Consider the following 23266-nt stretch of genomic DNA (forward strand, 5'->3'; position numbering starts at 1 on the left):
CAAACTATATGCCGACTGAAAATATTATTAACTAAATTTTTCTTATTGTGGCATTCATAATTGGCATGAAGATGATGTCAGTACACTTTGGTTTTTGGTCCAATAATTACATTCCCATCATATCCTACTTATTGACCTTGTTAACTAATAGTACTCCTGGATTAGCATATATACTCCAGAAGTTCAAACACGACAGACAAAAATAATATAATCTATTCCGAGATTGTAGATATGTAGTTAGTTAGCTTATATATAAAAATGGTACCAATATACTGAATTTGGGACCAAATAACCAATAATCGAATGAACATCTATACCTATATAAACTAGGATAGCTACATAATTTAGTTTGAGGTTCTCACATATATGCATATATAGAAATTGACATTTGAAGAATATGTCCATATTTAATATTTAAATAACGAAGTAGTATAAAATTAAGCCAAATAAACTAATTAATTAGAATGAAGAAGAAGAAATAATGTTGAAAATGACATATTAAACCCACAAAACGAAAAGGTAGCAGAGTGACCAGGAATCCCATGATTTCTTGAACTATATTATATCCACTCATTGTTTTAATAAACACCTTATATTTGATGCTACAATTTTTTTATCAAATTGTTATGTTTTTCAAAATAGTATTTTAAGTATATATATTATTAAACCTTGAACTATTGTTTTTCCCCATATTGTATAATTTTTCAATATTTGACAAAAGTAGATCACAAAATTTTATTGGGTTTGGAACAAATTATTATCCAAAAGAGAGTTGTGAGAAGTGGAGCCGACACACGTCGATCCCTAGCCCCTTAAGGGACACCCCATGTGGTCACGTGTAAACGTTTGTTTGTCTTAATAGAAAGTTTAAGTTTGAAGTATTCGGGAGAGAAATCTCATCACATAGAAGATAGAAGCGAGAGTTAGCCTCTTCTTTAGTTGTTTGTTGCAATAAACACAAACACAACTTCCCCATTTTCTGCTTTTTTGTTCAACTCTTACACACTCCAATCACAATTCTCAAACAATACATAAAACAATAAAAGTAATCTCAAGCAAAGAAAAAAAAAAAGATGGTGATGAAAACTCCAATTTAGTAAAGGGAAAAGAAAAACCATTTCGAATATATTGAAACGGTTTTGGTTTATCCAGAGGAAATGAAGGAGAAGGCGGAGAGTGGCGGGGGAGTAGGATACGTGAGAGCAGATCAGATAGATTTAAAGAGTCTGGACGAGCAGCTGCAGAGACACTTAAGCAGAGCATGGACGATGGAGAAGAGGAAGAGTTTGAGTGATGGCGAAGACAACGTAAATAATACCCGACATAACCAGAACAGCTTCGGACATCGACAGCTTGTGTTTCAGAGACCGCTTCTTGGTGGTGGATATAGCAACAACAACAACAACGACATAATTAGGTCGACGGAGGTTGGGAGGTCAAGAAGAGAGTGGGAGATTGATCCTTCTAAGCTTATCGTAAAAAGTGTGATTGCTCGAGGTACTTTTGGTACGGTTCACCGTGGAATCTACGATGGTCAAGATGTCGCCGGTACAAATCTCTCTTTCTCTCTCTCTCTCTCATCAGTCATAACTTTTTTGTTTTTTTGTTTTTGTACAAATAGTGTGTTTTAGATATATATACGTACGTAGAACGTACCCTTTTGGTCAAATAATTTAGGGAAGAATAGAAACTTACATTTCCGGAAAAAGAAGTTAAAAAAACTTGAAATTTGTTGAAAACTATTTTTTAATCTAGGTGTCTTAATAGGTGATCAAGTAAACAAGCATGCATTAGCAGTGTAATGAGGAATTTATAATTCACTTAAGTTTTGCTAACCTGCGAAATGCCGGCTGATTTATAGTCCGTAATTTAGTGATTAAAGTTAATTAAGAAACTAACAAAAACATGTTTTTGTTTTTTAATATATATATTCAGTTCTTAGTGTAATATTAACAAGTAACAACACAAATTTGACCTTACGTACGTCAAAATATTATTTTAAGAAGATATTTCATATAAGTAATTTTTTTTCCTTCAAATATTTGGATGTACGTATTCAGTTGAATCTTTTTCCTATGTAACTCATGATTCATGTGTGAAAAATATTGTTATAAAACAGTGAAACTACTAGACTGGGGAGAAGAGGGTCACAGGTCAGACGCAGAGATAGCTTCGCTTAGAGCTGCTTTCACTCAAGAAGTAGCTGTTTGGCATAAGCTTGACCACCCCAATGTTACCAAGGTACACTAAAATTCACTCTTATATATCGGTGAATTCTTGAACCGAAATCAATTTAAGCTTAACCGATTAACCGAAACATAATTGAGTTGTGAACTTGTGATATCCAAAAAATACTCACATGTATGTATGGATATGTGTAGGTAGGTGTACGTTTATGTCTGTTTTTTAATACAGATGTTACGTCTTTTTTGAGCATTAAATAAAAGATGTCATGTGTTTCTGGTGTATTAATTTTGTCTGGTGGAAAAAAACAACAAAAAAAGTTCATAGGAGCGGCGATGGGGACATCGGAGATGAGCATACAGACGGAAAACGGACACATGGGAATGCCGAATAACGTATGCTGCGTTGTGGTTGAGTATTGCCCCGGCGGCGCACTCAAGTCATTCCTCATCAAAACTCGCCGCCGCAAACTCGCCTTCAAAGTCGTTATCCAACTCTCCCTTGATCTTGCTCGCGGGTACATTATCGGTTCATCAATTTCTTCCGGTATAACCCGGTTTATGTGTATCAGTAACTCAATCTATATGTTAATGTTGTAATTAGGTTGAGTTACTTGCACTCTCAGAAGATTGTGCATAGAGACGTGAAAACGGAGAACATGCTTTTGGACAAGTCACGCATCTTAAAGATTGCAGATTTCGGTGTGGCTCGCCTCGAGGCCTCCAACCCTAACGACATGACCGGTGAGACCGGAACCTTGGGCTACATGGCTCCCGAGGTGTTAAATGGGAGTCCCTACAACAGAAAGTGCGATGTGTATAGCTTCGGGATATGTCTATGGGAGATTTACTGTTGCGACATGCCTTATCCTGACCTCAGCTTCTCAGAAGTCACCTCCGCCGTCGTCCGCCAGGTTTTTCAATATAACCTTTTTTCGTAGTTATTTATGATTACGTAAAAGAGTATATGTAGACATTTATGTTTTTGAACAATTAGAATCTGAGACCGGAGATACCTAGATGTTGCCCAAGCTCGTTAGCCAACGTGATGAAGAGGTGTTGGGATGCGAATCCGGATAAGCGGCCAGAGATGGACGAAGTGGTGGCGATGTTGGAGGCTATCGATACTTCTAAAGGCGGAGGAATGATACCTCCTGACCAACAACAAGGCTGTTTCTGTTTCCGCAGACACCGAGGCCCATGAAGTATAAACTACGTTTCCATTATTATTAGTATCATCATCAACTCTTGCTATTTTGGAAGTAGAGAGATTATTATTTATAAAATTTGATTGTGGGGTTATTAAAAATGTTTTATTTAGTTGGTGTTTGATTCATAGGATGAATGTCGCCTATCTATTTCAAACGATCATCCTATACACACAAAACCTAATTCTTGCTCTTTGCTTGTTTTATAGTTTGTCAATATGTATATTGGTTTACAATGCATTAAACCTGATCAAAAATTATAAAGCATTAATTCCACCAAAATATTAAAGGGACTACATCTATTCTTTTTTTCTTTTTTTCTTTTTTTTTAAAAACTGATATAAATTCAGACTTTTCTTCATAGGAAAAAGTTATGCAACTTTAAATTTCTCTCACAAAATTAAAATAAACAGAGTACATTATACATGAACCGAGAAAAGGGGAAAGAGAAGAGTTAACCGGCGATTTTGTAACTGGGATTAGCGAGATTCTCTAAACCGGAGACAACTTGAATGGATTCAATAACATCACCGACTTTAAGATCAGCAAGAAAGTCTTCGTTATCAGTAACATAACCAAAGACTGCGTAACGACCATCCAAGATGTTGGAATTGCTTGGTGTCAGCTCACTCTCTTTAAGCAGCCAGAACACTTGGCTTGATCCCGAGTCATTCTCAAACTCCTGTTCATATGTATGTATGTATAAGTACACCAACTTAATAAACTATGGAAAAGAAGAAGAAGAAGAAGAACTCACTTCTCTTGCCATTGCCATTGTACCAAATGCGTTGAAAGGAAGCATAACCTGAGCCTTGTAGAGACCCAGTTCCTGTTCACCAACACCAATTACCAAACTAAAGCTTAAAATCGATGTTGATAACTATAATAAGTCTCTGACAAGGAGAGATTTTTGGAGGTTTACTTCAAGAGTTGAGCCGTAGAAAGGCGTTTTCTTTCCAGTCACCATAATCTCTAGAGGAACTGTCCGCGTTTTCTCTGTGCTTGGATCGATGAATCCTTCTGCAGGACCTTCTGGATCTCCGGTTTGTACCACAAACCCATCAGCTGAAACCAAAAACGCACTCATTAAGTTTCTAATCCATATATGAAGAAGGCAAAAGTGAAATTGAGAGTAGTCTTTTACATCTCTGGATCTCCATGCCATCATAGAAATGGCGCTCTACCAAGTCCACAAAGTTGCCGGCGGTAACAGGGGCGTTATAACCATCAAGAACAACGCGGAAGACACATTCCTCGAGGTTGGGATTGTCCTTGATCTTGACCTTCATGTCCACACTGGCTCTTCCCTTGAGAAGAGGCATGTTCCGATACTCTTCGGGGACTTCATATGGGAAGCCATCAACCATATCCTCTTCTATTCTGCGAATGCCCCACACGAAGATCTCAGCTGCAGTCATCAATCACAAAATGAGCATAACCCATCTCACTTCCTTTTATAGAATTTGTTTCTTTTATCCCTCATCCCTCATTTATACATACCCCTAAAGTTACTTTAAAGTTTAAAAAAACACTCACCCGCCAACATATTTGAGAATCTCTTTCTGTTTTGGAGCAACCGCATCTCTTTTCCGATCTTCCACAATCTTGAGCATATCTTGCATCCCAGCTTCCAACTTTTCGATCATCTCATTGCCATGATCCTTCTTCGATTCAGCAAAACCTGCCACTATCATAGTTTTGCCTTGCTGCAACGATCGACTTGCCTGCCTCACATTCTACAATAGGCAAACACTAAAATGCTCAGATTCCTTACTAAAAAAAAAAACAGAACAAGAAACCTGCCAATGCAACATCATCGATCATTAAAAACACATAAGAAGTACTTGTGTGTGCGCTCTAAACCCTACCCGTTCAACAGAATCGAGAGCCTTAACACCAGCAATCTTGAGGCTATCAGTGATATCCTCAAGAGGCTTCTGAACTTCTCTGATGGCTTTGTTGTCAATGGGCAATGCATATCGTAACAAAGCTCCTGGATCTTTGATCGGAGGACCAGAGATCAACACTGAAACATCTGGAATCGCTGGATTCGCCGCCACAGCGTAAGCATCGGGAGGCGAAGAAATAGAAGGAACTGCAGATATTAGACCGACTGATAAAGCTAACGAAAGAGCACACTCTTTCAATGATGAGAATGCTCCTCTCTGCATTCAAGAGAAACCCATTCAGTTTCAGATGCCGTGAGCCATAAGTTTTCGACAACAAACAATCTCGCAGCATTGATGGAGAGAATTGAAGAGGGATTGATTCCAAACAGAATATAAGTAAGTTCCATACAGTCAAATTTGGCTATTACAAACTCCCTAATCACATTGTGCATTGGTGAGTGGAGTATGTCTAGGGTTTTTTTTTTTTTTTTTTTTTTTTTTTAATAAACAGAGAGAAGGGAATCAGAAAGACCTAACCTCCTGCTTGTTGTTGCCGGAAGAACAAGAGCGAACGTCGTCGAGGGTTTTTTTAGAGCAGGAAAAATCGAATCTTTTTCGGGGAAACCTGGAGGAATTGACGAAACTAAATGTGGGAACAGAAGCAAACGATGCCGCCATATGGAGAAGCACAAAAATGACAAGGAAGAGATATGCTAATATTTCAGTCAGAGAGAAATTGACATTGGATTAGGGAGTGCGCTTTTGTTCTGTCCGAAACGAGCATAGAGAGAGAGAGAGAGAGAGAGAGAAAGCGTCAAAGTACTGGTATTTGTCTGTATCGGTGGATTTCTTTTCAATTGGATGATGAGGATTGAGGAAGAAGAAGAAGAAGAGGATAAGAAGGGTTTTTGTGATTCTCTCCTCTCTCACACACACTCCTCTCCTCTGGATAAGATAATTTTTACTCCTTCTATTATTATTCTACAGCTTTTCTTCCACATTATTTTTATTATATTTTAATATTTTCTGTCTAATATGGGCCGTTAATGAACCTTGTTTGCCTGATCTGTTCAATTATATGGGCCAATGTTGACATAACAATTTTTTTAACATATCGTAGCATACTGTATAAACTAAGGGGTGTATTCAAAACATCGAGGATTTGTGATTTTTAATGAGGATTTGTGATTTTTAAAAAAATCCCCTGTTATTCAATTAGTTAAAATCACATCTCAAATCCATTGTTATTGAATATGAAATTTGTTAAAAATTATTCAAAATCACTCACAATCCACTGTTATTCAATCAACAATTTGCAAAAATCATAACAAATTCACTGTTATTCAAAACCAAATTCTATTTTTTTATAGAAAAACATAATAGGGATTGTAAGAGGCTTTGGGTACATTTTTGTAAGGGAAATCCTATTTAAAAAATCCCACCTTCCAAAGTGTGTTTTTGAAAGATTGGTTTAAAAAAAAACAAATTACGATTTTGCAATAAAAACAAATTTTGGGCTCTATCTCTATTATCTCAACCTTTGTTCTATTATCCTCTCTCGTTTACAGAAGTTTTTGCGAACCTAAAAGCAAAGATAATATTATTCAACACAATAATATTAGGAGACGATGTGTATATTGCCCAGACAAGTATTATTGTGTTGGAGACGATGTGTATATTACCGTGAATGAATCATAAAAGCAAAGATAATATTAAAAGCTAAGTTCTCCTTTATGATTCATTCACGATGTGTAATGCGGTTTTTGTAATGCTCATTTGGAGACGTGTGATCATTTGTTATTTTCATGTGAATATGTTTCGTTTGTCTGGGCTGCTCTTGCTACAAACCTTCTCAATCGGAGCTACACAATGGATCGGGCTGTTTACGGAAGTATATTATGATTCATTCAAGGTAAGTTTCTCTGTTCTTGAAATCTTTGAGTTATGCTATATTGTTTTATACGTAATTTTATTGTTTTAATCTTTGTGTTATGTTATATGAACATCTCTCGTTTCTGGCCTTGAGAATCTCTTAAAACTCCACTTATAAAGTCTCATCAAATCTTATCAAATCACAAACTATTTTTTTTCAAAAATAGAAAATAATAATAAATCCATCAAACTACCTTAAAAACTCATTGTAAATCTCTTAAAATCTTGAATATCATAAATCCTACAAAATCATCCAAAATCTTATTTTGAATACACCCTCCCCTAACTTAACAAACAAGAACTAAAGCAGATACATGATAACATCTCAAAGAAAAAAACAAAGAGATACGTGAAAACATATTTTCTCTTTGTAAAGAAAAATGTTAATTAAAACTTTTGTTTGACCTTACTAGCTAGCTAGAGGAAGCTGTGTCGACTGTCGAGAGTCTTGCTTATAGGCTTGCTTGCAGCATCATCTTACGTTCAATGTTAGTCACATCTTTAAGTGAAGTCAACCCGAACGTAACAATAGTTTTTTTTTTTTTTTTCGTACTTAGGGAACAAATTAATATATATGTAGCTCGTACTTTATTCTTGCTATATAACCAAAATCACTCTTTAAAATACGATATCTTTAATATAAGTCGATTACTTGAAAGATGTATGTTACTGTTATTGTTATATATGATCTACTTTAGTTTCCTAATATAAATAAATTCATATCATTAGGTTGTTTATGAAATAGAAAGCAACGCTTCACGAGTGATTCTATCTATCACTCTAAATGGAAATTGCTAGAATAGAATTCAATTTTCTTTTAAATGATCAACTAATATTATACGCTAGCTCTAGACTATTAAAGGGTTACGTGACGAATGTACATCCACGTAACATGTACTGTTTGTACAATTCTATATATGTATTGATAATCTGTAAAGATAAATGTGTGTAGTATACGTGTGTGGTTTGAGATGAAGAAGAAGAAGTTGAATATCACTGTTCGCATACAGTGAGAATTGAAAACCCATACCATAATGAATGGACCTTCTCAAACGAAAAGACTGAATATACTTTTTTTTGAATATAAATTTAATAATTATATACATATCCTTTTTATCTTTCTGAAAATGACATCGTGGTCGTGGCCCTCACCAAACAAAAAAGAAGGCTAATATGAATATCATGACAGTCGATAGTAACGATTCCAGTTAAAGTTTTTTTCCTCTATTTAATATAGAAATAGAAGAAGGGAAATAAAAAAAAAGAAAGAAAGAAAGAAATGATAGTGGAGGAAACTATTTAAAAATATGAATGGTGCTCACACACCTTTATAGATTGATCTTCTTTTCGCAGAACCACACACATGGTGACACAACCCACTACCAACACACACACAATGTCCTAACTAAAAGTCATTTGTTCCTCTCAGGTGTTCTGCTTCTTTTCTTTTCTTTTATTTCTTCTTAAACACACACACCATTTTCTTTCAATTGAAATTTTGATATACGCGTCAATTTATGCCGAAATGAATATAAACATAAACCATACATTAAAGAACCATATCCCTGTGAAATTTTTCGTAACCCTTTTTTCTTAAACGATAATCCGTGGCATTCTGTCGAACTTGGTGTTTTTTGTTTCTCTAAATAATATTGTGTTCGTTTAATACTTTAATTTCATGAACTATTCGTGCAATCACCTTTTTGTGTAAAGCAAATAATAGAGGGATAAAGAAAAAGAGTCCCCTGTTTTTGGAAAAACATAAAGAAAAATCTCAGAAGACACTATCCAATGAAAAAGATGCCACCATATTTCCATGGCCTCTTAGCTTAGTTGTGAAGAAAATAACAAAAGAAAAATCTTGATTCTTATTTGCATAGCTATTTTAATAATTACTTAAGATGAATATATATTTTTACTTTAATTTGATATTTTTTTCTCAAAAAAACAATTTCAGATTTGTTTGTTTTGCTTTGTTTAATTATTGCTAAATTGAGAAAACTTATTGATAGACGAAAAGCTAATCAAATATACATTCCATATTGAGCTAAGTGTACCTTTCAAAGATTATTTTCTAAAAACATTTTGAGATCATAGAATATAGGGAGTCAAATTACTTAGTTGTGTCTAATTAAGTTGTTTTACAATTTCTATTCATCATATACTCTATAATAATTAACTAAACATATATAAAAGCTTTAATTCATATCTAAACATATATAAAGATATTAACTAAACATATCTTTGTCAACTGGAGCACCCTGATCTCTTGGCTTCTGACCAAATCTCCCCACCTCTCATCAACACTAAAAGGTTTAGTTGTTCAAGCCACCATCTATATGCTATGGAAGGAAAGAAACCTCCGGCTCCATGAAGGAATGACCTCCTCTGCTCCTGTGATCTTCTCCCAAATCGATCGTAGTATAAGGGATATCTTACTTGCTCGTATACACCGCAATGGCTGTGGTCGCCTCCTTGCTCAGTGGTTTGCTCATGGCTACTAGCATCTCTAATTCCTATGACTGTTTACTTTTTTGTGTCATAGTTATTCCTTGGTTTACCCCAAATTTTGTACTGAGTAACGTTCCTTTTTGATAATTATAATTCACATTTTATCAAAAAAAAAAAGCTTTAATTCTAAAGTGGCTTCAATATCAATCACTATAATGATTATGATCTTGCTTATTTTAGCATATTATTCTATCTTTTTTTTTGTTTAGTGAGATTGTTATCGTTTGGGGAGAAGTGATTTTTTTAAAAAAAAAAAAAAACCCCATTCCTTCATAGGATGGCAAATTCCTCTACCTTTCAATTTTCTTTAGAGTACTTTTTTTTTTCTTCTTTTTTAAGAATAATCTTAAGGGTTTTTAATTTCTTCCCTCTCTTTTATTCTTATTTGGGTGGTGAAAGATATTCCTTTATTGGAAAGGTCCATCGGTAGCCAACTGGCTAACACATGAAATGGAAGGAGACAATAACGTACGTAAATTTAGCATATTTTCTCATCTATTATAGTATATAATATTATAGAGAAACATAATTCTTCTATCAAACATATACCATGGATCATATAGTTTGTAACGGGCGACAAAATTTATGCATCCTTAATTAATAATATGTATGCAATGCAAGAGCTGAGCATACATTGATAAAGTCATATAAACATGCATACACAAATGATATATGTATAATACAGTATATAAAGAGTATTTGCATTTTGGGTAGCCGAAGAGTCATGAAATATTGAAAACGAAGGAGGAATATATATACCTTTAAGGGTAAATAAATTTAAATACAGTATGTTATATATATATATGTATATATTCAATTCTACTGATATTACTGGAAACAAGATCATGATATATACTAGAGTAACTAGTAACGATTAACTGAAGAGAAAATATTTCAATCAGAATTCAAAAAGAAAAAAAAGGGACAGGACGAAGCTACGTGGGGACTTGTGTAACATGATAAGTTATATTAACTAATGTGCTTATATTAGTATATATATATATATATATATATATATATATATATATATATAAACAGTACTCTATAGGGGCTGAATTAGTGCGGCGATTATAAGCAGTTCCATGCACCTAGTCTGTTTTTCCCCTCCGTAGTCCGTAAGGTGTGACATAAAATTGATATTCAACAAACTTTGTTGTATACATTTTTAAAAAAAACTGACTTTTTTTTTTAAATTGGAAAAACATGCAGTTAGGTAAAGTGACAGTAAACGAAGATAATATGTTTTAACCTTAAATGTGAAAGTAAGTATATATAGAAGTAATTTCCTGTAATAGTTAACAAAGTGATTAATAATAGTATAATGTTGTTTGTGCAAGACGTCAAGGTGCAGCAGCATATCTTAAGAGATAAAGAAAACAAATATAAAAGAGATAGGAATGACGTGAATTTGATTTTAACAGAATTTTTAAATGAGATGATGATAATGTGACATTGCTGTGCCCAAGGTGAAGACACAGGGTGACGAGGACCGTTGGATAAAATAGGATCAAGCGTAGATCCGACACTGACCCGACCGTCGAGCATGAACCCTAATTCCTAACACACTCTCTGCTTTGGCCGAACCACCCCCCATCTGATTTTTATTTTATTTTATTTTATATAACTATGCCTTTTTACAAATACTAAATAACAAAACAAAAAAAAAGGGATATAATTCAAATCTAACGGTGGAGATCTGTTGCCGAGTCCACTCGCTAAAGAAAGTGGACCCTACAGAGCTCAGGAAAGTCCACTTCCGATTGTATATATTAAAAAAAGCCAATCACATTCGAATTACCACAATTGTCCCCCCCCCTTCCCTTTTTTTTGTCATGTATCAATCCACACAGAAAAAAAAAAAAAGATCATTCTAACTATAAAATTATCGGATTATGTTGGAAAAAACTTTGATCTTAAAGGATGTAATATAGAAGAAGAATATGGAAATTTTTGATCAAAAAGGTCAGTTCACAATCATATCTAAGAACATGTTAAATATTAGCTAAAACAGGTACATTAAGTTGATACTGAAGTATTAACGTTTGAATTTGATACCCTATTTTCTCAAAAAAAAAAAAAAAAAACGTTACTCGTGTTCGTGCCGTTTGATACCCAAAAAGAAAAAAGGAAAGGGTATTAAGGTAATTTAACAAAGAGGGCCTAGTGGTGTGTATAAAAGAGCGCGCTTGTTGAAGCTAATGAGTTTAGCTGATTGCACTGCAAAAGCCATCAAAAGGGAACTTTGTTGTTCTATTCTCTCTTTCTCTTTCTCTCTTACTTCTATCACAAGTCTTTGGGTGTCTCACACTCTTTAAAAAACTACTAATCTTCGAAATTTTGGAAATCGAGAAAGGTTTCTTGTTTGGATCGTACTGGCTGTGATTCTTGGATCCCTCTGGCAGAGCGGAGGGGAATTGTTGTAGTTCATGATGGGATTTTGCATATGCCCGTTGGAGTCACCCGCGAGATTACTATGGAGCACAAGCTTCTTCCGCCATAAGATCATGATCTTTTAATCCAATTCTCTTTGGTTTCCAATACAAACCTTGTTCGATCCATCTTCTTTAATTAATCATCTCTCGCTGTGGTCCTCGATCTGCTTCCTCTTCTTTGTTTCTTTCTCTCAGAAGTTGTTGTTGTTTTTTTTTCTTTTCTTCTCTGTTTAAAAAATCAATATGGAATCCAATTCGTTTTATTTCGATCCATCAGCCTCACAACATGGCAACATGTTCTTCCTAGGGAATCTCAATCCAGGTTATTTTTCTGATCACCCAAATTATAATATTATTGTTTAAATTTGACCTTATTAGGTTAGGTGTGTGAATTTCCCCTGTTTTTACTGTTTCTAGATAAATGCTCTAGCTAGGAACACACACATGAGAACAGTTTTGAATATTATTGTTGTGTAGTTAATATATATATATATATATATATATATATATAGTGTGACAGTTTGGTTTATATATAAATGTTATTATGTTGGATTGGGAAGGAGGAGCAAGATCGATGATGATGATGAACATGGAGGAAACATCAAAGCGAAGGCCCTTCTTTAGCTCCCCTGAGGATCTCTACGATGAGGAATATTACGACGACCAGTTGCCCGAAAAGAAGCGTCGCCTCACTTCCGAACAAGTACAAATTCCTTATTCATCCAATAATATTAGAAGAAGAAGAAGAAGATAAAGTCTGAAACATGAACGATTTAGCTAGCTAGGGTTTATTATATATACACAATGATGCATGTGTTTCAGGTGCATCTGTTGGAGAAAAGCTTCGAGACAGAGAACAAGCTGGAGCCAGAACGCAAGACTCAGCTTGCCAAGAAGCTTGGTCTACAGCCGAGACAAGTGGCCGTGTGGTTTCAAAACCGCCGGGCTCGTTGGAAAACAAAACAGCTCGAGAGAGACTACGATCTTCTCAAGTCCACTTACGACCAACTCCTCTCTAACTACGACTCCATCGTCAAGGACAACGATAAGCTCAGATCCGAGGTTATTACATCCAACAATTTATCATCATCATCTCAAGAATTTTAAATTTGAATGAATGATTTACCTTCTTGGGTCCATATTAAAGGAAGAGAAAGCATAAGTGAAAAAAGAAGAATATGCTTTTAATTTTGTTTTTAAAAGACAAGCTGATAGGAGAATATAATTATATATATATATATATATACTAGTATATTATTATTATACTCGTAAAAAGAAAGAAAGAAAGTTGGGAAGAATACAAATCAATCAAAGAAGAACTATATATAATTAAAAGGGAGGTTGCTTATGTTGACCGTTGTGATTGAAAAAGTTAAGAATCTTTCCACAGGTTACTTCACTGACCGAAAAGCTTCTGGGCAACGAAGAAGAAGCTAATAATGAACTAACTCCGGGTCGTCAAGTCCCCGAACTCAACCAACTTGATCCGGTATACCTAAACCCAGCGGCAATCAAAACCGAGGACCGGTTAAGTTCAGGGAGTGTTGGGAGTGCCGTACTTGACGAAGACGCACCTCAACTACTAGACAGCTGTGACTCTTACTTCCCCAGCCTCGTACCCATCCACTCCCAACAAGACAACAACGCCTGTGATAATGACCGGGCCTGTTTCTCCGACGTCTTTGTGCCCACCACTTCACCGTCGCACCATCACGGCGAATCATTGGGATTCTGGGCTTGGCCTTAATCTACTATTTATGTGTGTGTTTATTATTATTAAAGTACAATTACAGTCATGTCTGTTTCCATGTTTGCTGACGAAAACCCCCGCATAATTGTGGAATCATTCAGCAATTTCACGGTATTTGATAAGTTATATTATTTATAATTTAGTACTACTACTACCAATATATAAAATCAGTTAACTTCTTCTTCAGAAAAAAAAAGGTTGAACTTCTTCTTCAGAAAGCCCTCTCCATTAAAGAGATAGAGAGATTTATAAAGAATTGAAGTGTTTCCGTTCTAACATCAGTTAATGCCTAAAAAGCGACTTTTGATACTAATTAATTCCACATTAGTCAGTCTTCTTCTACATATTATGTGTACACATACTCTCTCAAGCTCATTCACCTCTTGAACCGCCGTTCCATTCCATGAACCGGACTTAGGCCTCTCATGTCATGATGAACCACCAAAAACATCCGCAACTTACAGGTCCGCTTCCAGACATAGATAGAAGAAGCATTGCCTATATCTACAACATACACATTGGCTCCACTTTGACTTCACCGGAAAAAACAAAAAAACAAAATCCACATTTCCGGCTTACATTCTCACGAGGCTGTGCCCGCTGAGCTTTTCCGGTGGGTTCAAATAAGTTACTATGACACCTCGGGTTCTTTCCTCTTCTTACCAGATCGCCTATTTGCTCTGCTGCTTCTTTCTTGTGAATCTGAAACCGGTTGCGACTTCTCGTCTGGTAAGCTGATGATCGGCTTTGTTTCATCCATGGGATCTGATGGAGTTATGAGTTTATCGTACATAATAGCTGCATCAAGGGAGAAAATACGGACGGATAACGCCGAGAGAGTCGATATTTTAGCAGCCGCTGAAAGGGAAGACCAGTACCACCATGCATTTTTCAAGTACCCTGGCTTAACCATGTCTTCTAGCACAATTGATGCCTGAACCAACTGAAATAAAATATGAAACGCACAGAAATTAGAAAATCCAGTTTGATCTGTGTATCTATAGATAGAGAGGATGAAGGGTGCTAATTAAGGATTAAACCAAACCTCATAAATGCTTTGCGCGGATTTAACAAATATACGCCAAGCTCTTCTACGGTCTGGATGTGATTTCGACGGTCTTAAAGCTTCATCAGGTAGTGCAACATCCATATCAAGCAAGTTGGTTTTTAGGAACCTGAAAACCGGCAACGCCTTGCCAGTTATTCGTTTCAACGAAGCCTGTGGAACCACACAGCAGCTTTTCAACCCACTACCTGAAAATTTCTTAATCTTTTGCTCTGAGAAGCCAAATCCCAGTCCACTTGGTTTACTCGGTGGACCGCCAAGGTCGTGTGTGAAAGATCTATCGATTGACATGTTAGATTCAGAATTTAAGCCTTCAACATTGGTTTCAGAACCAGCAAAAATGACCTGATCCCCTGAATCATCACCATCTAGCTTACTGGAATTGGCAGAGATAAGCATTGAGTCGTCAAGATGAGTATATGACGATGGAAGAAATGTTGGGATGCCATTTGAGCCGATCAGACCGATATCTTTAACCAAATCTCTGTTGGAATCCTTTGTCACAAACTTGGAACAGATCTCCTCAAAATGGTATGGGGATATAGACTCTTCTTCTTGATATCTTATCAAACCAGAATCAAGTTCAGAAACATTGGATATTTCAGCTACATCTTTGCCGACGCTAGACTTTACATTAAGATAATCGGATTTCAGACTTTCTTTTGCTTTCGAAAAATCAGAGATTTCCTTGGCTTCTTCAGTTGCTAATGAATAAGGAATACACTTACTCTCAGAGTGGTCCTCAAATTCATCATCACTTGCGAATGTTTTGTGGCATATGAGGCAGTGAATCATGGATGGCAAAATTGCTTCCAAGCATTCACATCTACACAATTTTTCTTGCTCCGCAACCTTTGTCTTCTTCCCCCGTTTTTTAATCGTTTCCGTCTCTAGTTTGATGCATGAACCGTATCTCTTCTCCATTGACATGGCAGCCTTGGTCACAAGACCCCTAGTCAAAATAGGAGAAGACACATTCTGAGCTTTTTTCTTTTCCTTTTGAAGGTCCCCAAATCGTAACCTTTTCCAGCACATCATAGACTCTCTCAGGTCTCTCTCTTTCGGGTCATCATCATGAAGCCATTGGACGAGCTCGCTTATCTCAGCTTCGGTTTCATAATATGTCCAGGGTGAAAGCGTTAGTCTTCCATGGTCAATGGCTTGGAGAAACGGAGAGTGGGCTCTTGAACCCGTCAAATCGGCTTGAACAGGTTTTTGCAAAGATATGCTTCCATCAACCAGTATACGCGGATTTTCATCTGGGAAGCAGCAACCCCAATATAAACGACCGCTAGAATCGTTTCCCAGAAATTCTCTTCGAATAGATTGCTTTAGAAGCTGTGACTCTACACTTCTGATTGATAGCTGCAGATTCTGAATTTCATTATTAATGGCAATCAAATCCTGTTGACAAGCCTGCAACTCTTGAGAAGCCTGAGAGGATGCATCATGAGCTGTCTGCAATTCCACTGCATTGGAATTTAGAGAATGTGTTTCATGAATTCTTCCAACGGACTTGTGCAAGGTATCTTTTTCACAAGACATAATATCCGTTACATGAGGAGAGGTATCTGCTACAGGCAACTCATGCCTCACAGGGGATGTAATTTTTTCTGGGGAGGAAATCTTGCTCCCACCGGAATTAACATGCAAATCTCGAGGTTGAGAATCGGTCTCAAGTGGAGCTTGACCTTGATTTTTGTTAAGAAATGCAGTAGAGGAAGTCCCATCATCATGAGTAACTCCGTCTCCAACAACGCCCTCCTGTGGTCGTTGATCACATCCCATATGGTCTGCAAAGTGACTTGAATTATGTAGTTCGCTTGCTTCCTTCAAAATACTAGGTTCAACCTTTGCGAGTTTAGCCATCAAGAATTCTTGCCGCATTTTCGCGTTTTTCCAATCTGAGGAAAGAGAGCGCAATTTCTGCTGCATTTCAATTATCGCTTCGGCACATTGCTCGAGGTGTTGATGGACAAGGGATGAGCTGAGGAGTTCATCGCATAGAACCTTAAGCAGCATGATTCTCTGCATCAGAATAGGTATAAATTCAACCACAATATAAGTGAAAATAGCACCAAAAGATTGTAAGAATTCATAGATGGCAATGCATAAGCTAAATGTCACATATGAAATTATAGTCATAGTCTTCATCTTCAAAAGAGAATGCAAAATTGACAGATTTCAAATGAATGAGAGACAAGTTTCAAAACTGACCTCCTCAGCACTGAACTCCCAGTAGTCCTTTTCTTTCATCACATCTGCCAGGTGAGCAGTCATTTCCATAGAGGCTCGGGTGAGTTCCCCCTGATACTTTCTACCTTTTCGCCGCCTGACTAGTTTGTAAGATTCCAAAGCCTCTTGAGCCATGCGCTTGGCAATGACACACGATGGACAATACCAATTTCCATCAGGAATTCTGATAAGAGGTGGATTTAAACAATATGTGTGATACTCAGCATCGCATGTATCACACAAGAGAACACTGTCATCATCTTTGTCAACGCCGCATACTTTACATACCCCCTCATCCCACGGGGCCTTGGGAAGTTTATTTACTGAAACAACTATTTCCTTAATTTCCTTCTTCATCTCTGCATTTAAGCATTCCAATTTCATGTAGTCCACAAGTTTCTGAACAAGTGGTAGAACCTATACCAGAAAACAAATAAAGGCTTGAAACTTGAGAGAATAGCACCCCGATACTGCAGTTATTCTCATAGAAAAAAGGAGACCATGCATGCAATTTCTGAAAGGCGAACAAAACGAATATTATACACGCACACAAAAGGAAGAACCGTTCTAAAGCATATAGTATTAGTGGACATCTTCATATGTCTCTTTGATCATAAAGGCCTATAACTTGCACAAATAATAAATCTCAAAACATTTCTTCCACAAAGATGCCAAAATATAAATGACTGTCTCCACGTCTAGATGCTACTAAGTAATGAATATAACTTATTGTGTAGAGCATAGCAGAGAAAGGAGGGAGAAGACAAACCTCAGCCTCGTATAATGACTTGAATTTTTCAGACAAAGTTGCAACCAGTTCCACATAATCGGGCTGATCCGCATACATAATACGTATACTACTCCACAGCTGCAAATTAGAAAGCTACAGTTAGCATGTCATTCATGAGAAAAATCAAGTTGCATGCATTAAAAAGACCCGCGTCCAGGGATATACCATCAAAATGAAAAATTTAAATTAAGTCATATACTCTCAGACTCAATTGCTGGCTAAAAAATTATCCAATGAACCAGCAAAAGTTCTGGCGTTCAACGGAAAGTTTAACCTGATACTGCTGTGGCATAAAGGGAAGGCAAAAATATTCTAAATATAAACCTGGCTCGTGGGATACTTTTACATTTATGCATCTAAACTAGCAGTGTGACACAAACATACGATACCTAAATTGAATATATAGCACTTTTACTATAAGCATTCAGAAACTAATTCCTAGATCGCACAAGAAGCATCATGCCATCAATTGCACCCAAAAAAAAAAACAGATTTTAGAGGGAAAATCCCACCTCAAGAACATCCTCAAGAAAAGCTTCAGTTGATCCGTTGTATGCACCAGCAGCCAATCTCAAATCAATAGTTCTGAAGTCTAAGGGCCGCGAAACCATTGCAGGTGATCCCAGGAGCCCGTCATCATCATTATCACTGGAATTCAGTAACTTTCGCCCGAGCAAAGTGCAAAATACTTTATCCTCATCTGCGGCTGCAACACCACGCAATACAGCACGGCATTTCTTCATAATGAGATCAGATACACCTATGGGTGTCCGCTTTTTGGTTCCTTTAACAGACCTCTGCACCAAATCTCCACCTCGAACATCTGCTAGCAATGAGAGGACAGCTTTCTGTATCCAGTAGGAGGGAAATAACTAATTTTAGAATTAAGGTGAGTCTAACAAAAAAGCATGTATCATCAGACTGAGACTGAGATTTACAACATCGCAAGAACAAGAAGCAGAAAAACTGAAGTGAATTTGAGAAAACAAGATAAATGGTTTATGCAATTTAAATTTTGCAAGTACGATAATTGGCTTTATAGATTTGAACCTTTGTTGGTCCTGAAGCATTGCCTTTATAAATTTCTTTACTGATGGAATGCTCCAATATCTTCTTTGCCCACTCTGGTGGATTTCTCTCTAAAGCTTCATAAACACACTTTCTGATTCTAGTCCCAACATTTGTTGGAAGCTTTTTCACAGGTTCCAAAACCTGTGCCCACTCTGGAATATCACCATTGCAAGTGTTTGTCTCAGTAGCATCAACGACATCGGATTCATCATCTTCCACATAAAGAACATCAGTTTCGCTTGTCAAAGAACCAGATATTTTCTTAATAGCCTCTGCAAGTAACTGAAGATAAAGAGTTAATATCCACACGTAAATCCAATAAAATGAAACTAAATTTTTGATCCCTTCTTCCAGTATACAAGGAAGATATGTAACGCAGGAAATAATTAGAAAACTAACAAAAACATACCATTGAATCTGCTTCCATCCCAGCCACTCCTGTAAGCGAGCCGCAAAGCAAACCACCATCCCCTTGTAAGCAACGAAATACCTTACCACTTTCATGGGCAGCTATCTCTGCTGATTCGAGATTCCCATCCATTGATAAAAGAGACAAGACGTACCTACGGGCCAATTCAGGCCAAGTGAACTCATTAACAGGAAGCATATGCAGCTTATTTCTTTTGGCAGAAAGTGTACTGTCATCCTTTTTCCGTCCTCGTCTGGATCTTGATTCTCCAGAATCAAAGTTTGGATCAACAAATGCAGCTACCTTGGATTGCAACTCACATATTAGCACTTGCAGAAGCGAAATGTGAGTCCTTGTTAGAAGTGCACTGACACACTGCCCACGAGAGGAATATGAAATCTTAAAATCAGAAGAATCCCATGCCTTTGTCTCCTTTAGTACAGAATCAGAAGTATTTTTCACGGGAGAAGGTTGGCAAGATTCATCGAACAAAGAAAAAAGATTAGTAGTTGTACAATCTTTATCAGTTAAGTTCATCTCACTTCTCATATCATCCTTCCCAGGTTTATCAAGAAACAAACCATCAAAAACTGGATTGATAAGCTCCTGTTCAAGCTTCTCAGGTGAGACGGCCTCTTCAAAACCCAAAATTTCATGGAAACGCCAGAACGCTTCAGATACCTAATCAGGCAAGCATAAAAAATGACTATCATATATGCATGGCAGAACTTAGTGAATGGAGGGGTATGTCGTAGATTACCATATAAGGAAAACACATGCCCGTACCTGAAGGAAGTCACCAACATGCCCAGGAGGAAGCCTCAAACACATTGGCCTCCCAGGAGGAGGGTGTGGATTTCTGACACCATGACCACCATTTAGTTTAGGCTTCTTGGCTTTCCGAGAAATCTCACCGAAAACTTCTTCCTTGACATTTTCCCAGCCTTTTGGTTTGACAACTAGTGCTCCTTCTGCTACAGTTACAGGAACAGAGGAGGAAATTCTACTCTTCAGATTCCTATAATTTGTACAAGACTCGGCACCAGGCATATGTTCAATCATTTCCTGCACAAAATCTGCATCAAGTCCAAATCTGTTTTGATCCAGCCACCTTGACATAGCATCAACTACAGTTGCAATCTCTCTATTATCCTTTTTACCACATGTGACACTGTGAGGAGCCAAAGAACAGCAAAATCTTGATAATGATAAAATCACATTGTCTTTCTCATTTATCGTATCCCAGTTGATTTCTCTTGTTTCTTTGTCAACATGCTTGCAAAGGAAATCCATGGTACCCGTCTGCTTCATGACATTGGAACATGCATCAACAAGTTTTTGACACACCTTGTTCCATGCAACAGACAATGAATCTTCTTCCACAACAATGTCGCCAATGTCAACCCCATGGTCCTGTTTACTGGATAATATATTATCAAAGTCTACTTGAGAAGAACCACCCTCTGAGCGCAAGCAACTGAATGTCTTGGAGATATTATTCTCTCGTAAACAAGACAATATATCATCTCCAAGAGGTGGGGGGTGATCCGAAAGAAGGATCTCAATATTAGCGTCATCATCATGCTCTTGGGTACTGTCTTTACGATCACTTCGTTTTTCAATGTGCTGTTCCACCATTTCATCAATCTTTGGGCAGGAGAAGACAGTTGATCCAAGTGGAATAAATGACTTAGAGCATGGTGACCGTGTAACCTTGAAAACAGGACCAGAACTGCCATCAGATACTTCACATGTAAACAGCGACCCCGTGATTTTATCATGCCAGCAGGACTTATATCCTACTGGATAAATCATGTTGACATTGTGGTAAGACTGTCTTATGTCAATACGTCCAAGTGACAGCACAAAGAAATCTTCAAACTGCAGTGGAAGTCCATTCTGAAAATCAAATACACAAACATGAGGACAAAAAGTACAAAATATTGGGAAAAAGAAACCCATCAAGAGAGATTTCAAGCTTACACTTATATTAGCTTCCTCACAACCGCATCCATTATTTCCAGCGCTAAGGGAATCACCAGCCTGAAAATGAGTACCAGATTTAATGGCAAAAGGGGGCATCGTTTGACAGTTGAATGGAACACGCCTGAGCTGAGCACTCACTGAACTACCCTTTTGCTCAGGGAAACCATTGTTTGGCCATCTTGATGTCTTTCTCCTCTTGGGCATATGCAATCTTTCTTGAAGAAGAGAACTTTCATTCCTGATTTCAGTATCCATACAGCTGTAGCTACCATTAACTGCTAAGCCCAGATAACAAGCAACATCCTGTATTGAACTAAATGTTTTTCCGTTCGGAGCACAGTACACTGCAGATAGCTGATAACTATTTAAAGGCTGTTTAAATTCGACACGCCAACCATCTTCCAATACTCCATGCCTTTCAGATATAAAATGCCTGAGATTTTGCAGAAACAACTCACTTGGATCTAAGGATGGAAATCTAACGGGCAAACTACTATTGTTCAGGCTTAATGGGAATCCAAAACCTAGATTATGTGAACCCAATGCATCCATAGTCATTTTGGGATTACGAGCCATTAACCCTGAAGATTCGAGACTAGCGTATCCTCTACCAGGACTTGAAAAGCTGATTGGATAATCAAAAGAGTTTTCCATGCAAGAGCTGCTGGCCAGCATATGCTTTCTGGAGGAGAAGAAACAAGTCATCAGTGATTTACAATTCGGCTAGGTATTTTCTTAGACATGCTCATGTGTAAGGCCAGAAAAAAGCCTATCAAATAAAACCTAAATTCAATTACACCAAAACCTAATCCAGCGAGTTTTCCAGTAGTTTCTAGCTCTCCTTCTAATACCTTTAGTCCCTATTAAGGTAAGAAACCCTAACCAAGTCTTAGCATCTGTGTCCTCGATCGATCGATCTCAACCAAAATTAAACTTCCTATAAACCCTAACGCATACAGAAGCAGGGTAACGTACCTAGAATCTGACGTATCCTCGCCGCCATAACCCTCGGCATCACTGGGTGGCGAGGCGTTCATATCGAGAATGAGCTTAGACTTGACACCCAACGGCCAGAGTTTGCTCCTCTCGCCGCCAGAAACACAGTCGCTGCACATCCAATCGGAAGAGGGAGCGGCGTCCACTCCGTCGTTAACACAAGAGAGATGAAAACCTCGCTCACAAGCATCGCAGACAGCAACGAGCTGCATAGACTCAGGCCTTCCACAGGCGGCGCAGGAAGCATCCCGATCCGGTTCAGGAACCTCGGCAGGCGCTCCAGGAGCTGGGTCAGGATTATCGTGAATTGACCTAACAACTTCGACAGGCTCGTAGTCGGCGTCGTCATCATGAGGGCCGGTGCAACCACCGCCGAGAGTAGCGGCGGAAGGGATTTCGTTGAGATCGATGCCGAGAAAGGAGCGATTATCTTCCTTGGAAGCGGCGGTCCTAGTGTCTCCGAGTGGCTCGTTTGCAGAATCAGATAGCCCCATTATTCGATTAGGTTAATGGAATCGAGCATTGTTTGCATTGAAGGGGAAGAAGTAAGAAGAAGAAGAAGAAGAAGAAGAGAAGATTTGTATATTGCGAGAAAGTGAGCAAAAAAGAGGTTTTTCTTAATTAATTCTCTCTTTTTTTTTTTTTTTCTTCCCACTTTTCCCGAAGTTCTGTTTGGAGACAGAAACAATAAAACGTGAATTATCTTTTATCTTAATCGATACTAATATTTTCGAAGAGGCATGATGCTACTGATCACGTAACGCACCCAAACAAAAAAAAATGTTAATTATTAATGTCTGATGCTAAT

General features: G+C 37.4%; 4 protein-coding genes across 6 annotated transcripts; 2 read left to right on the forward strand and 2 right to left on the reverse strand.

The window, feature by feature from the left end:
• Positions 1-623: 623 nt before the first annotated feature.
• On the forward strand, positions 624-3492 carry LOC104720534 (serine/threonine-protein kinase 54). The gene is made up of 5 exons (XM_087459291.1): positions 624-1548; positions 2120-2241; positions 2505-2701; positions 2788-3097; positions 3181-3492. The coding sequence occupies exons 1-5, from the start codon at positions 1158-1160 to the stop codon at positions 3385-3387; spliced, it is 1227 nt and encodes a 408-aa protein (XP_087315417.1). The 5' UTR covers positions 624-1157; the 3' UTR covers positions 3388-3492.
• An 83-nt stretch (positions 3493-3575) lies between these two features.
• LOC104719397 (peptidyl-prolyl cis-trans isomerase CYP38, chloroplastic) lies at positions 3576-6271 on the reverse strand. 2 transcript variants are annotated; one of them, XM_010437320.3, is made up of 7 exons: positions 5818-6271; positions 5260-5556; positions 4928-5127; positions 4536-4771; positions 4314-4456; positions 4149-4220; positions 3576-4073 (listed from the first exon to the last, which is right to left on the reverse strand). In XM_010437320.3, exons 1-7 carry the CDS (start codon positions 5956-5958, stop codon positions 3846-3848), a joined length of 1317 nt encoding a protein of 438 aa, XP_010435622.2. In that variant the 5' UTR covers positions 5959-6271; the 3' UTR covers positions 3576-3845. The 2 variants fall into 2 exon arrangements, with proteins under 2 accessions (XP_010435622.2, XP_087314880.1); XM_087458754.1 differs by having other exon boundaries at positions 4536-4799.
• A 5616-nt stretch (positions 6272-11887) lies between these two features.
• Positions 11888-14183, forward strand: LOC104719395 (homeobox-leucine zipper protein HAT5). Its single transcript, XM_010437318.3, has 4 exons — positions 11888-12477; positions 12716-12858; positions 12978-13217; positions 13546-14183. Exons 1-4 carry the CDS (start codon positions 12399-12401, stop codon positions 13900-13902), a joined length of 819 nt encoding a protein of 272 aa, XP_010435620.2. The 5' UTR covers positions 11888-12398; the 3' UTR covers positions 13903-14183.
• LOC104702863 (methyl-CpG-binding domain-containing protein 9) lies at positions 14116-23154 on the reverse strand. 2 transcript variants are annotated; one of them, XR_015560491.1, is made up of 11 exons: positions 22438-23154; positions 21460-22144; positions 20263-21375; positions 19477-20157; positions 19047-19349; positions 18509-18844; positions 17976-18074; positions 17189-17623; positions 14951-16999; positions 14485-14848; positions 14116-14409 (listed from the first exon to the last, which is right to left on the reverse strand). XR_015560491.1 is itself a non-coding variant. In XM_087456114.1 (10 exons), the coding sequence occupies exons 1-10, from the start codon at positions 22950-22952 to the stop codon at positions 14537-14539; spliced, it is 6528 nt and encodes a 2175-aa protein (XP_087312240.1). In that variant the 5' UTR covers positions 22953-23154; the 3' UTR covers positions 14116-14536. The 2 variants fall into 2 exon arrangements, 1 of the variants encoding a protein (XP_087312240.1); XM_087456114.1 differs by having other exon boundaries at positions 14116-14848.
• Between the last annotated feature and the right edge of the window lie 112 nt (positions 23155-23266).

This window comes from Camelina sativa, chromosome 1, assembly GCF_030686135.1.
Source record: "Camelina sativa cultivar CO46 ecotype springtype chromosome 1, ASM3068613v1".
NCBI classification, from domain to species: Eukaryota; Viridiplantae; Streptophyta; class Magnoliopsida; order Brassicales; family Brassicaceae; genus Camelina; species Camelina sativa.

Bases quoted from the DNA above. Each gene is read 5' to 3' on its own strand.
- LOC104720534 (XM_087459291.1), top strand. From the start codon at position 1,158: ATGAAGGAGAAGGCGGAGAGTGGCGGGGGAGTAGGATACGTGAGAGCA. The intron at 2,242-2,504 runs GTACACTAAAAT...CAACAAAAAAAG, and splicing joins ACCACCCCAATGTTACCAAG to TTCATAGGAGCGGCGATGGG. The intron at 3,098-3,180 runs GTTTTTCAATAT...TTGAACAATTAG, and splicing joins CCTCCGCCGTCGTCCGCCAG to AATCTGAGACCGGAGATACC.
- LOC104719397 (XM_010437320.3), bottom strand. From the start codon at position 5,958: ATGGCGGCATCGTTTGCTTCTGTTCCCACATTTAGTTTCGTCAATTCC. The intron at 4,772-4,927 runs GTGAGTGTTTTT...GGGCATTCGCAG, and splicing joins ATTCTCAAATATGTTGGCGG to AATAGAAGAGGATATGGTTG. The intron at 4,221-4,313 runs GTAAACCTCCAA...GTTGGTGAACAG, and splicing joins TCTACGGCTCAACTCTTGAA to GAACTGGGTCTCTACAAGGC.
- LOC104719395 (XM_010437318.3), top strand. From the start codon at position 12,399: ATGGAATCCAATTCGTTTTATTTCGATCCATCAGCCTCACAACATGGC. The intron at 12,478-12,715 runs GTTATTTTTCTG...TGGATTGGGAAG, and splicing joins CCTAGGGAATCTCAATCCAG to GAGGAGCAAGATCGATGATG. The intron at 12,859-12,977 runs GTACAAATTCCT...CATGTGTTTCAG, and splicing joins GTCGCCTCACTTCCGAACAA to GTGCATCTGTTGGAGAAAAG.
- LOC104702863 (XM_087456114.1), bottom strand. From the start codon at position 22,952: ATGGGGCTATCTGATTCTGCAAACGAGCCACTCGGAGACACTAGGACC. The intron at 18,075-18,508 runs GTGGGATTTTCC...TCTAATTTGCAG, and splicing joins TTCTTGAGGATGTTCTTGAG to CTGTGGAGTAGTATACGTAT. The intron at 17,624-17,975 runs GTTTGTCTTCTC...TTTCTGGTATAG, and splicing joins AGTCATTATACGAGGCTGAG to GTTCTACCACTTGTTCAGAA.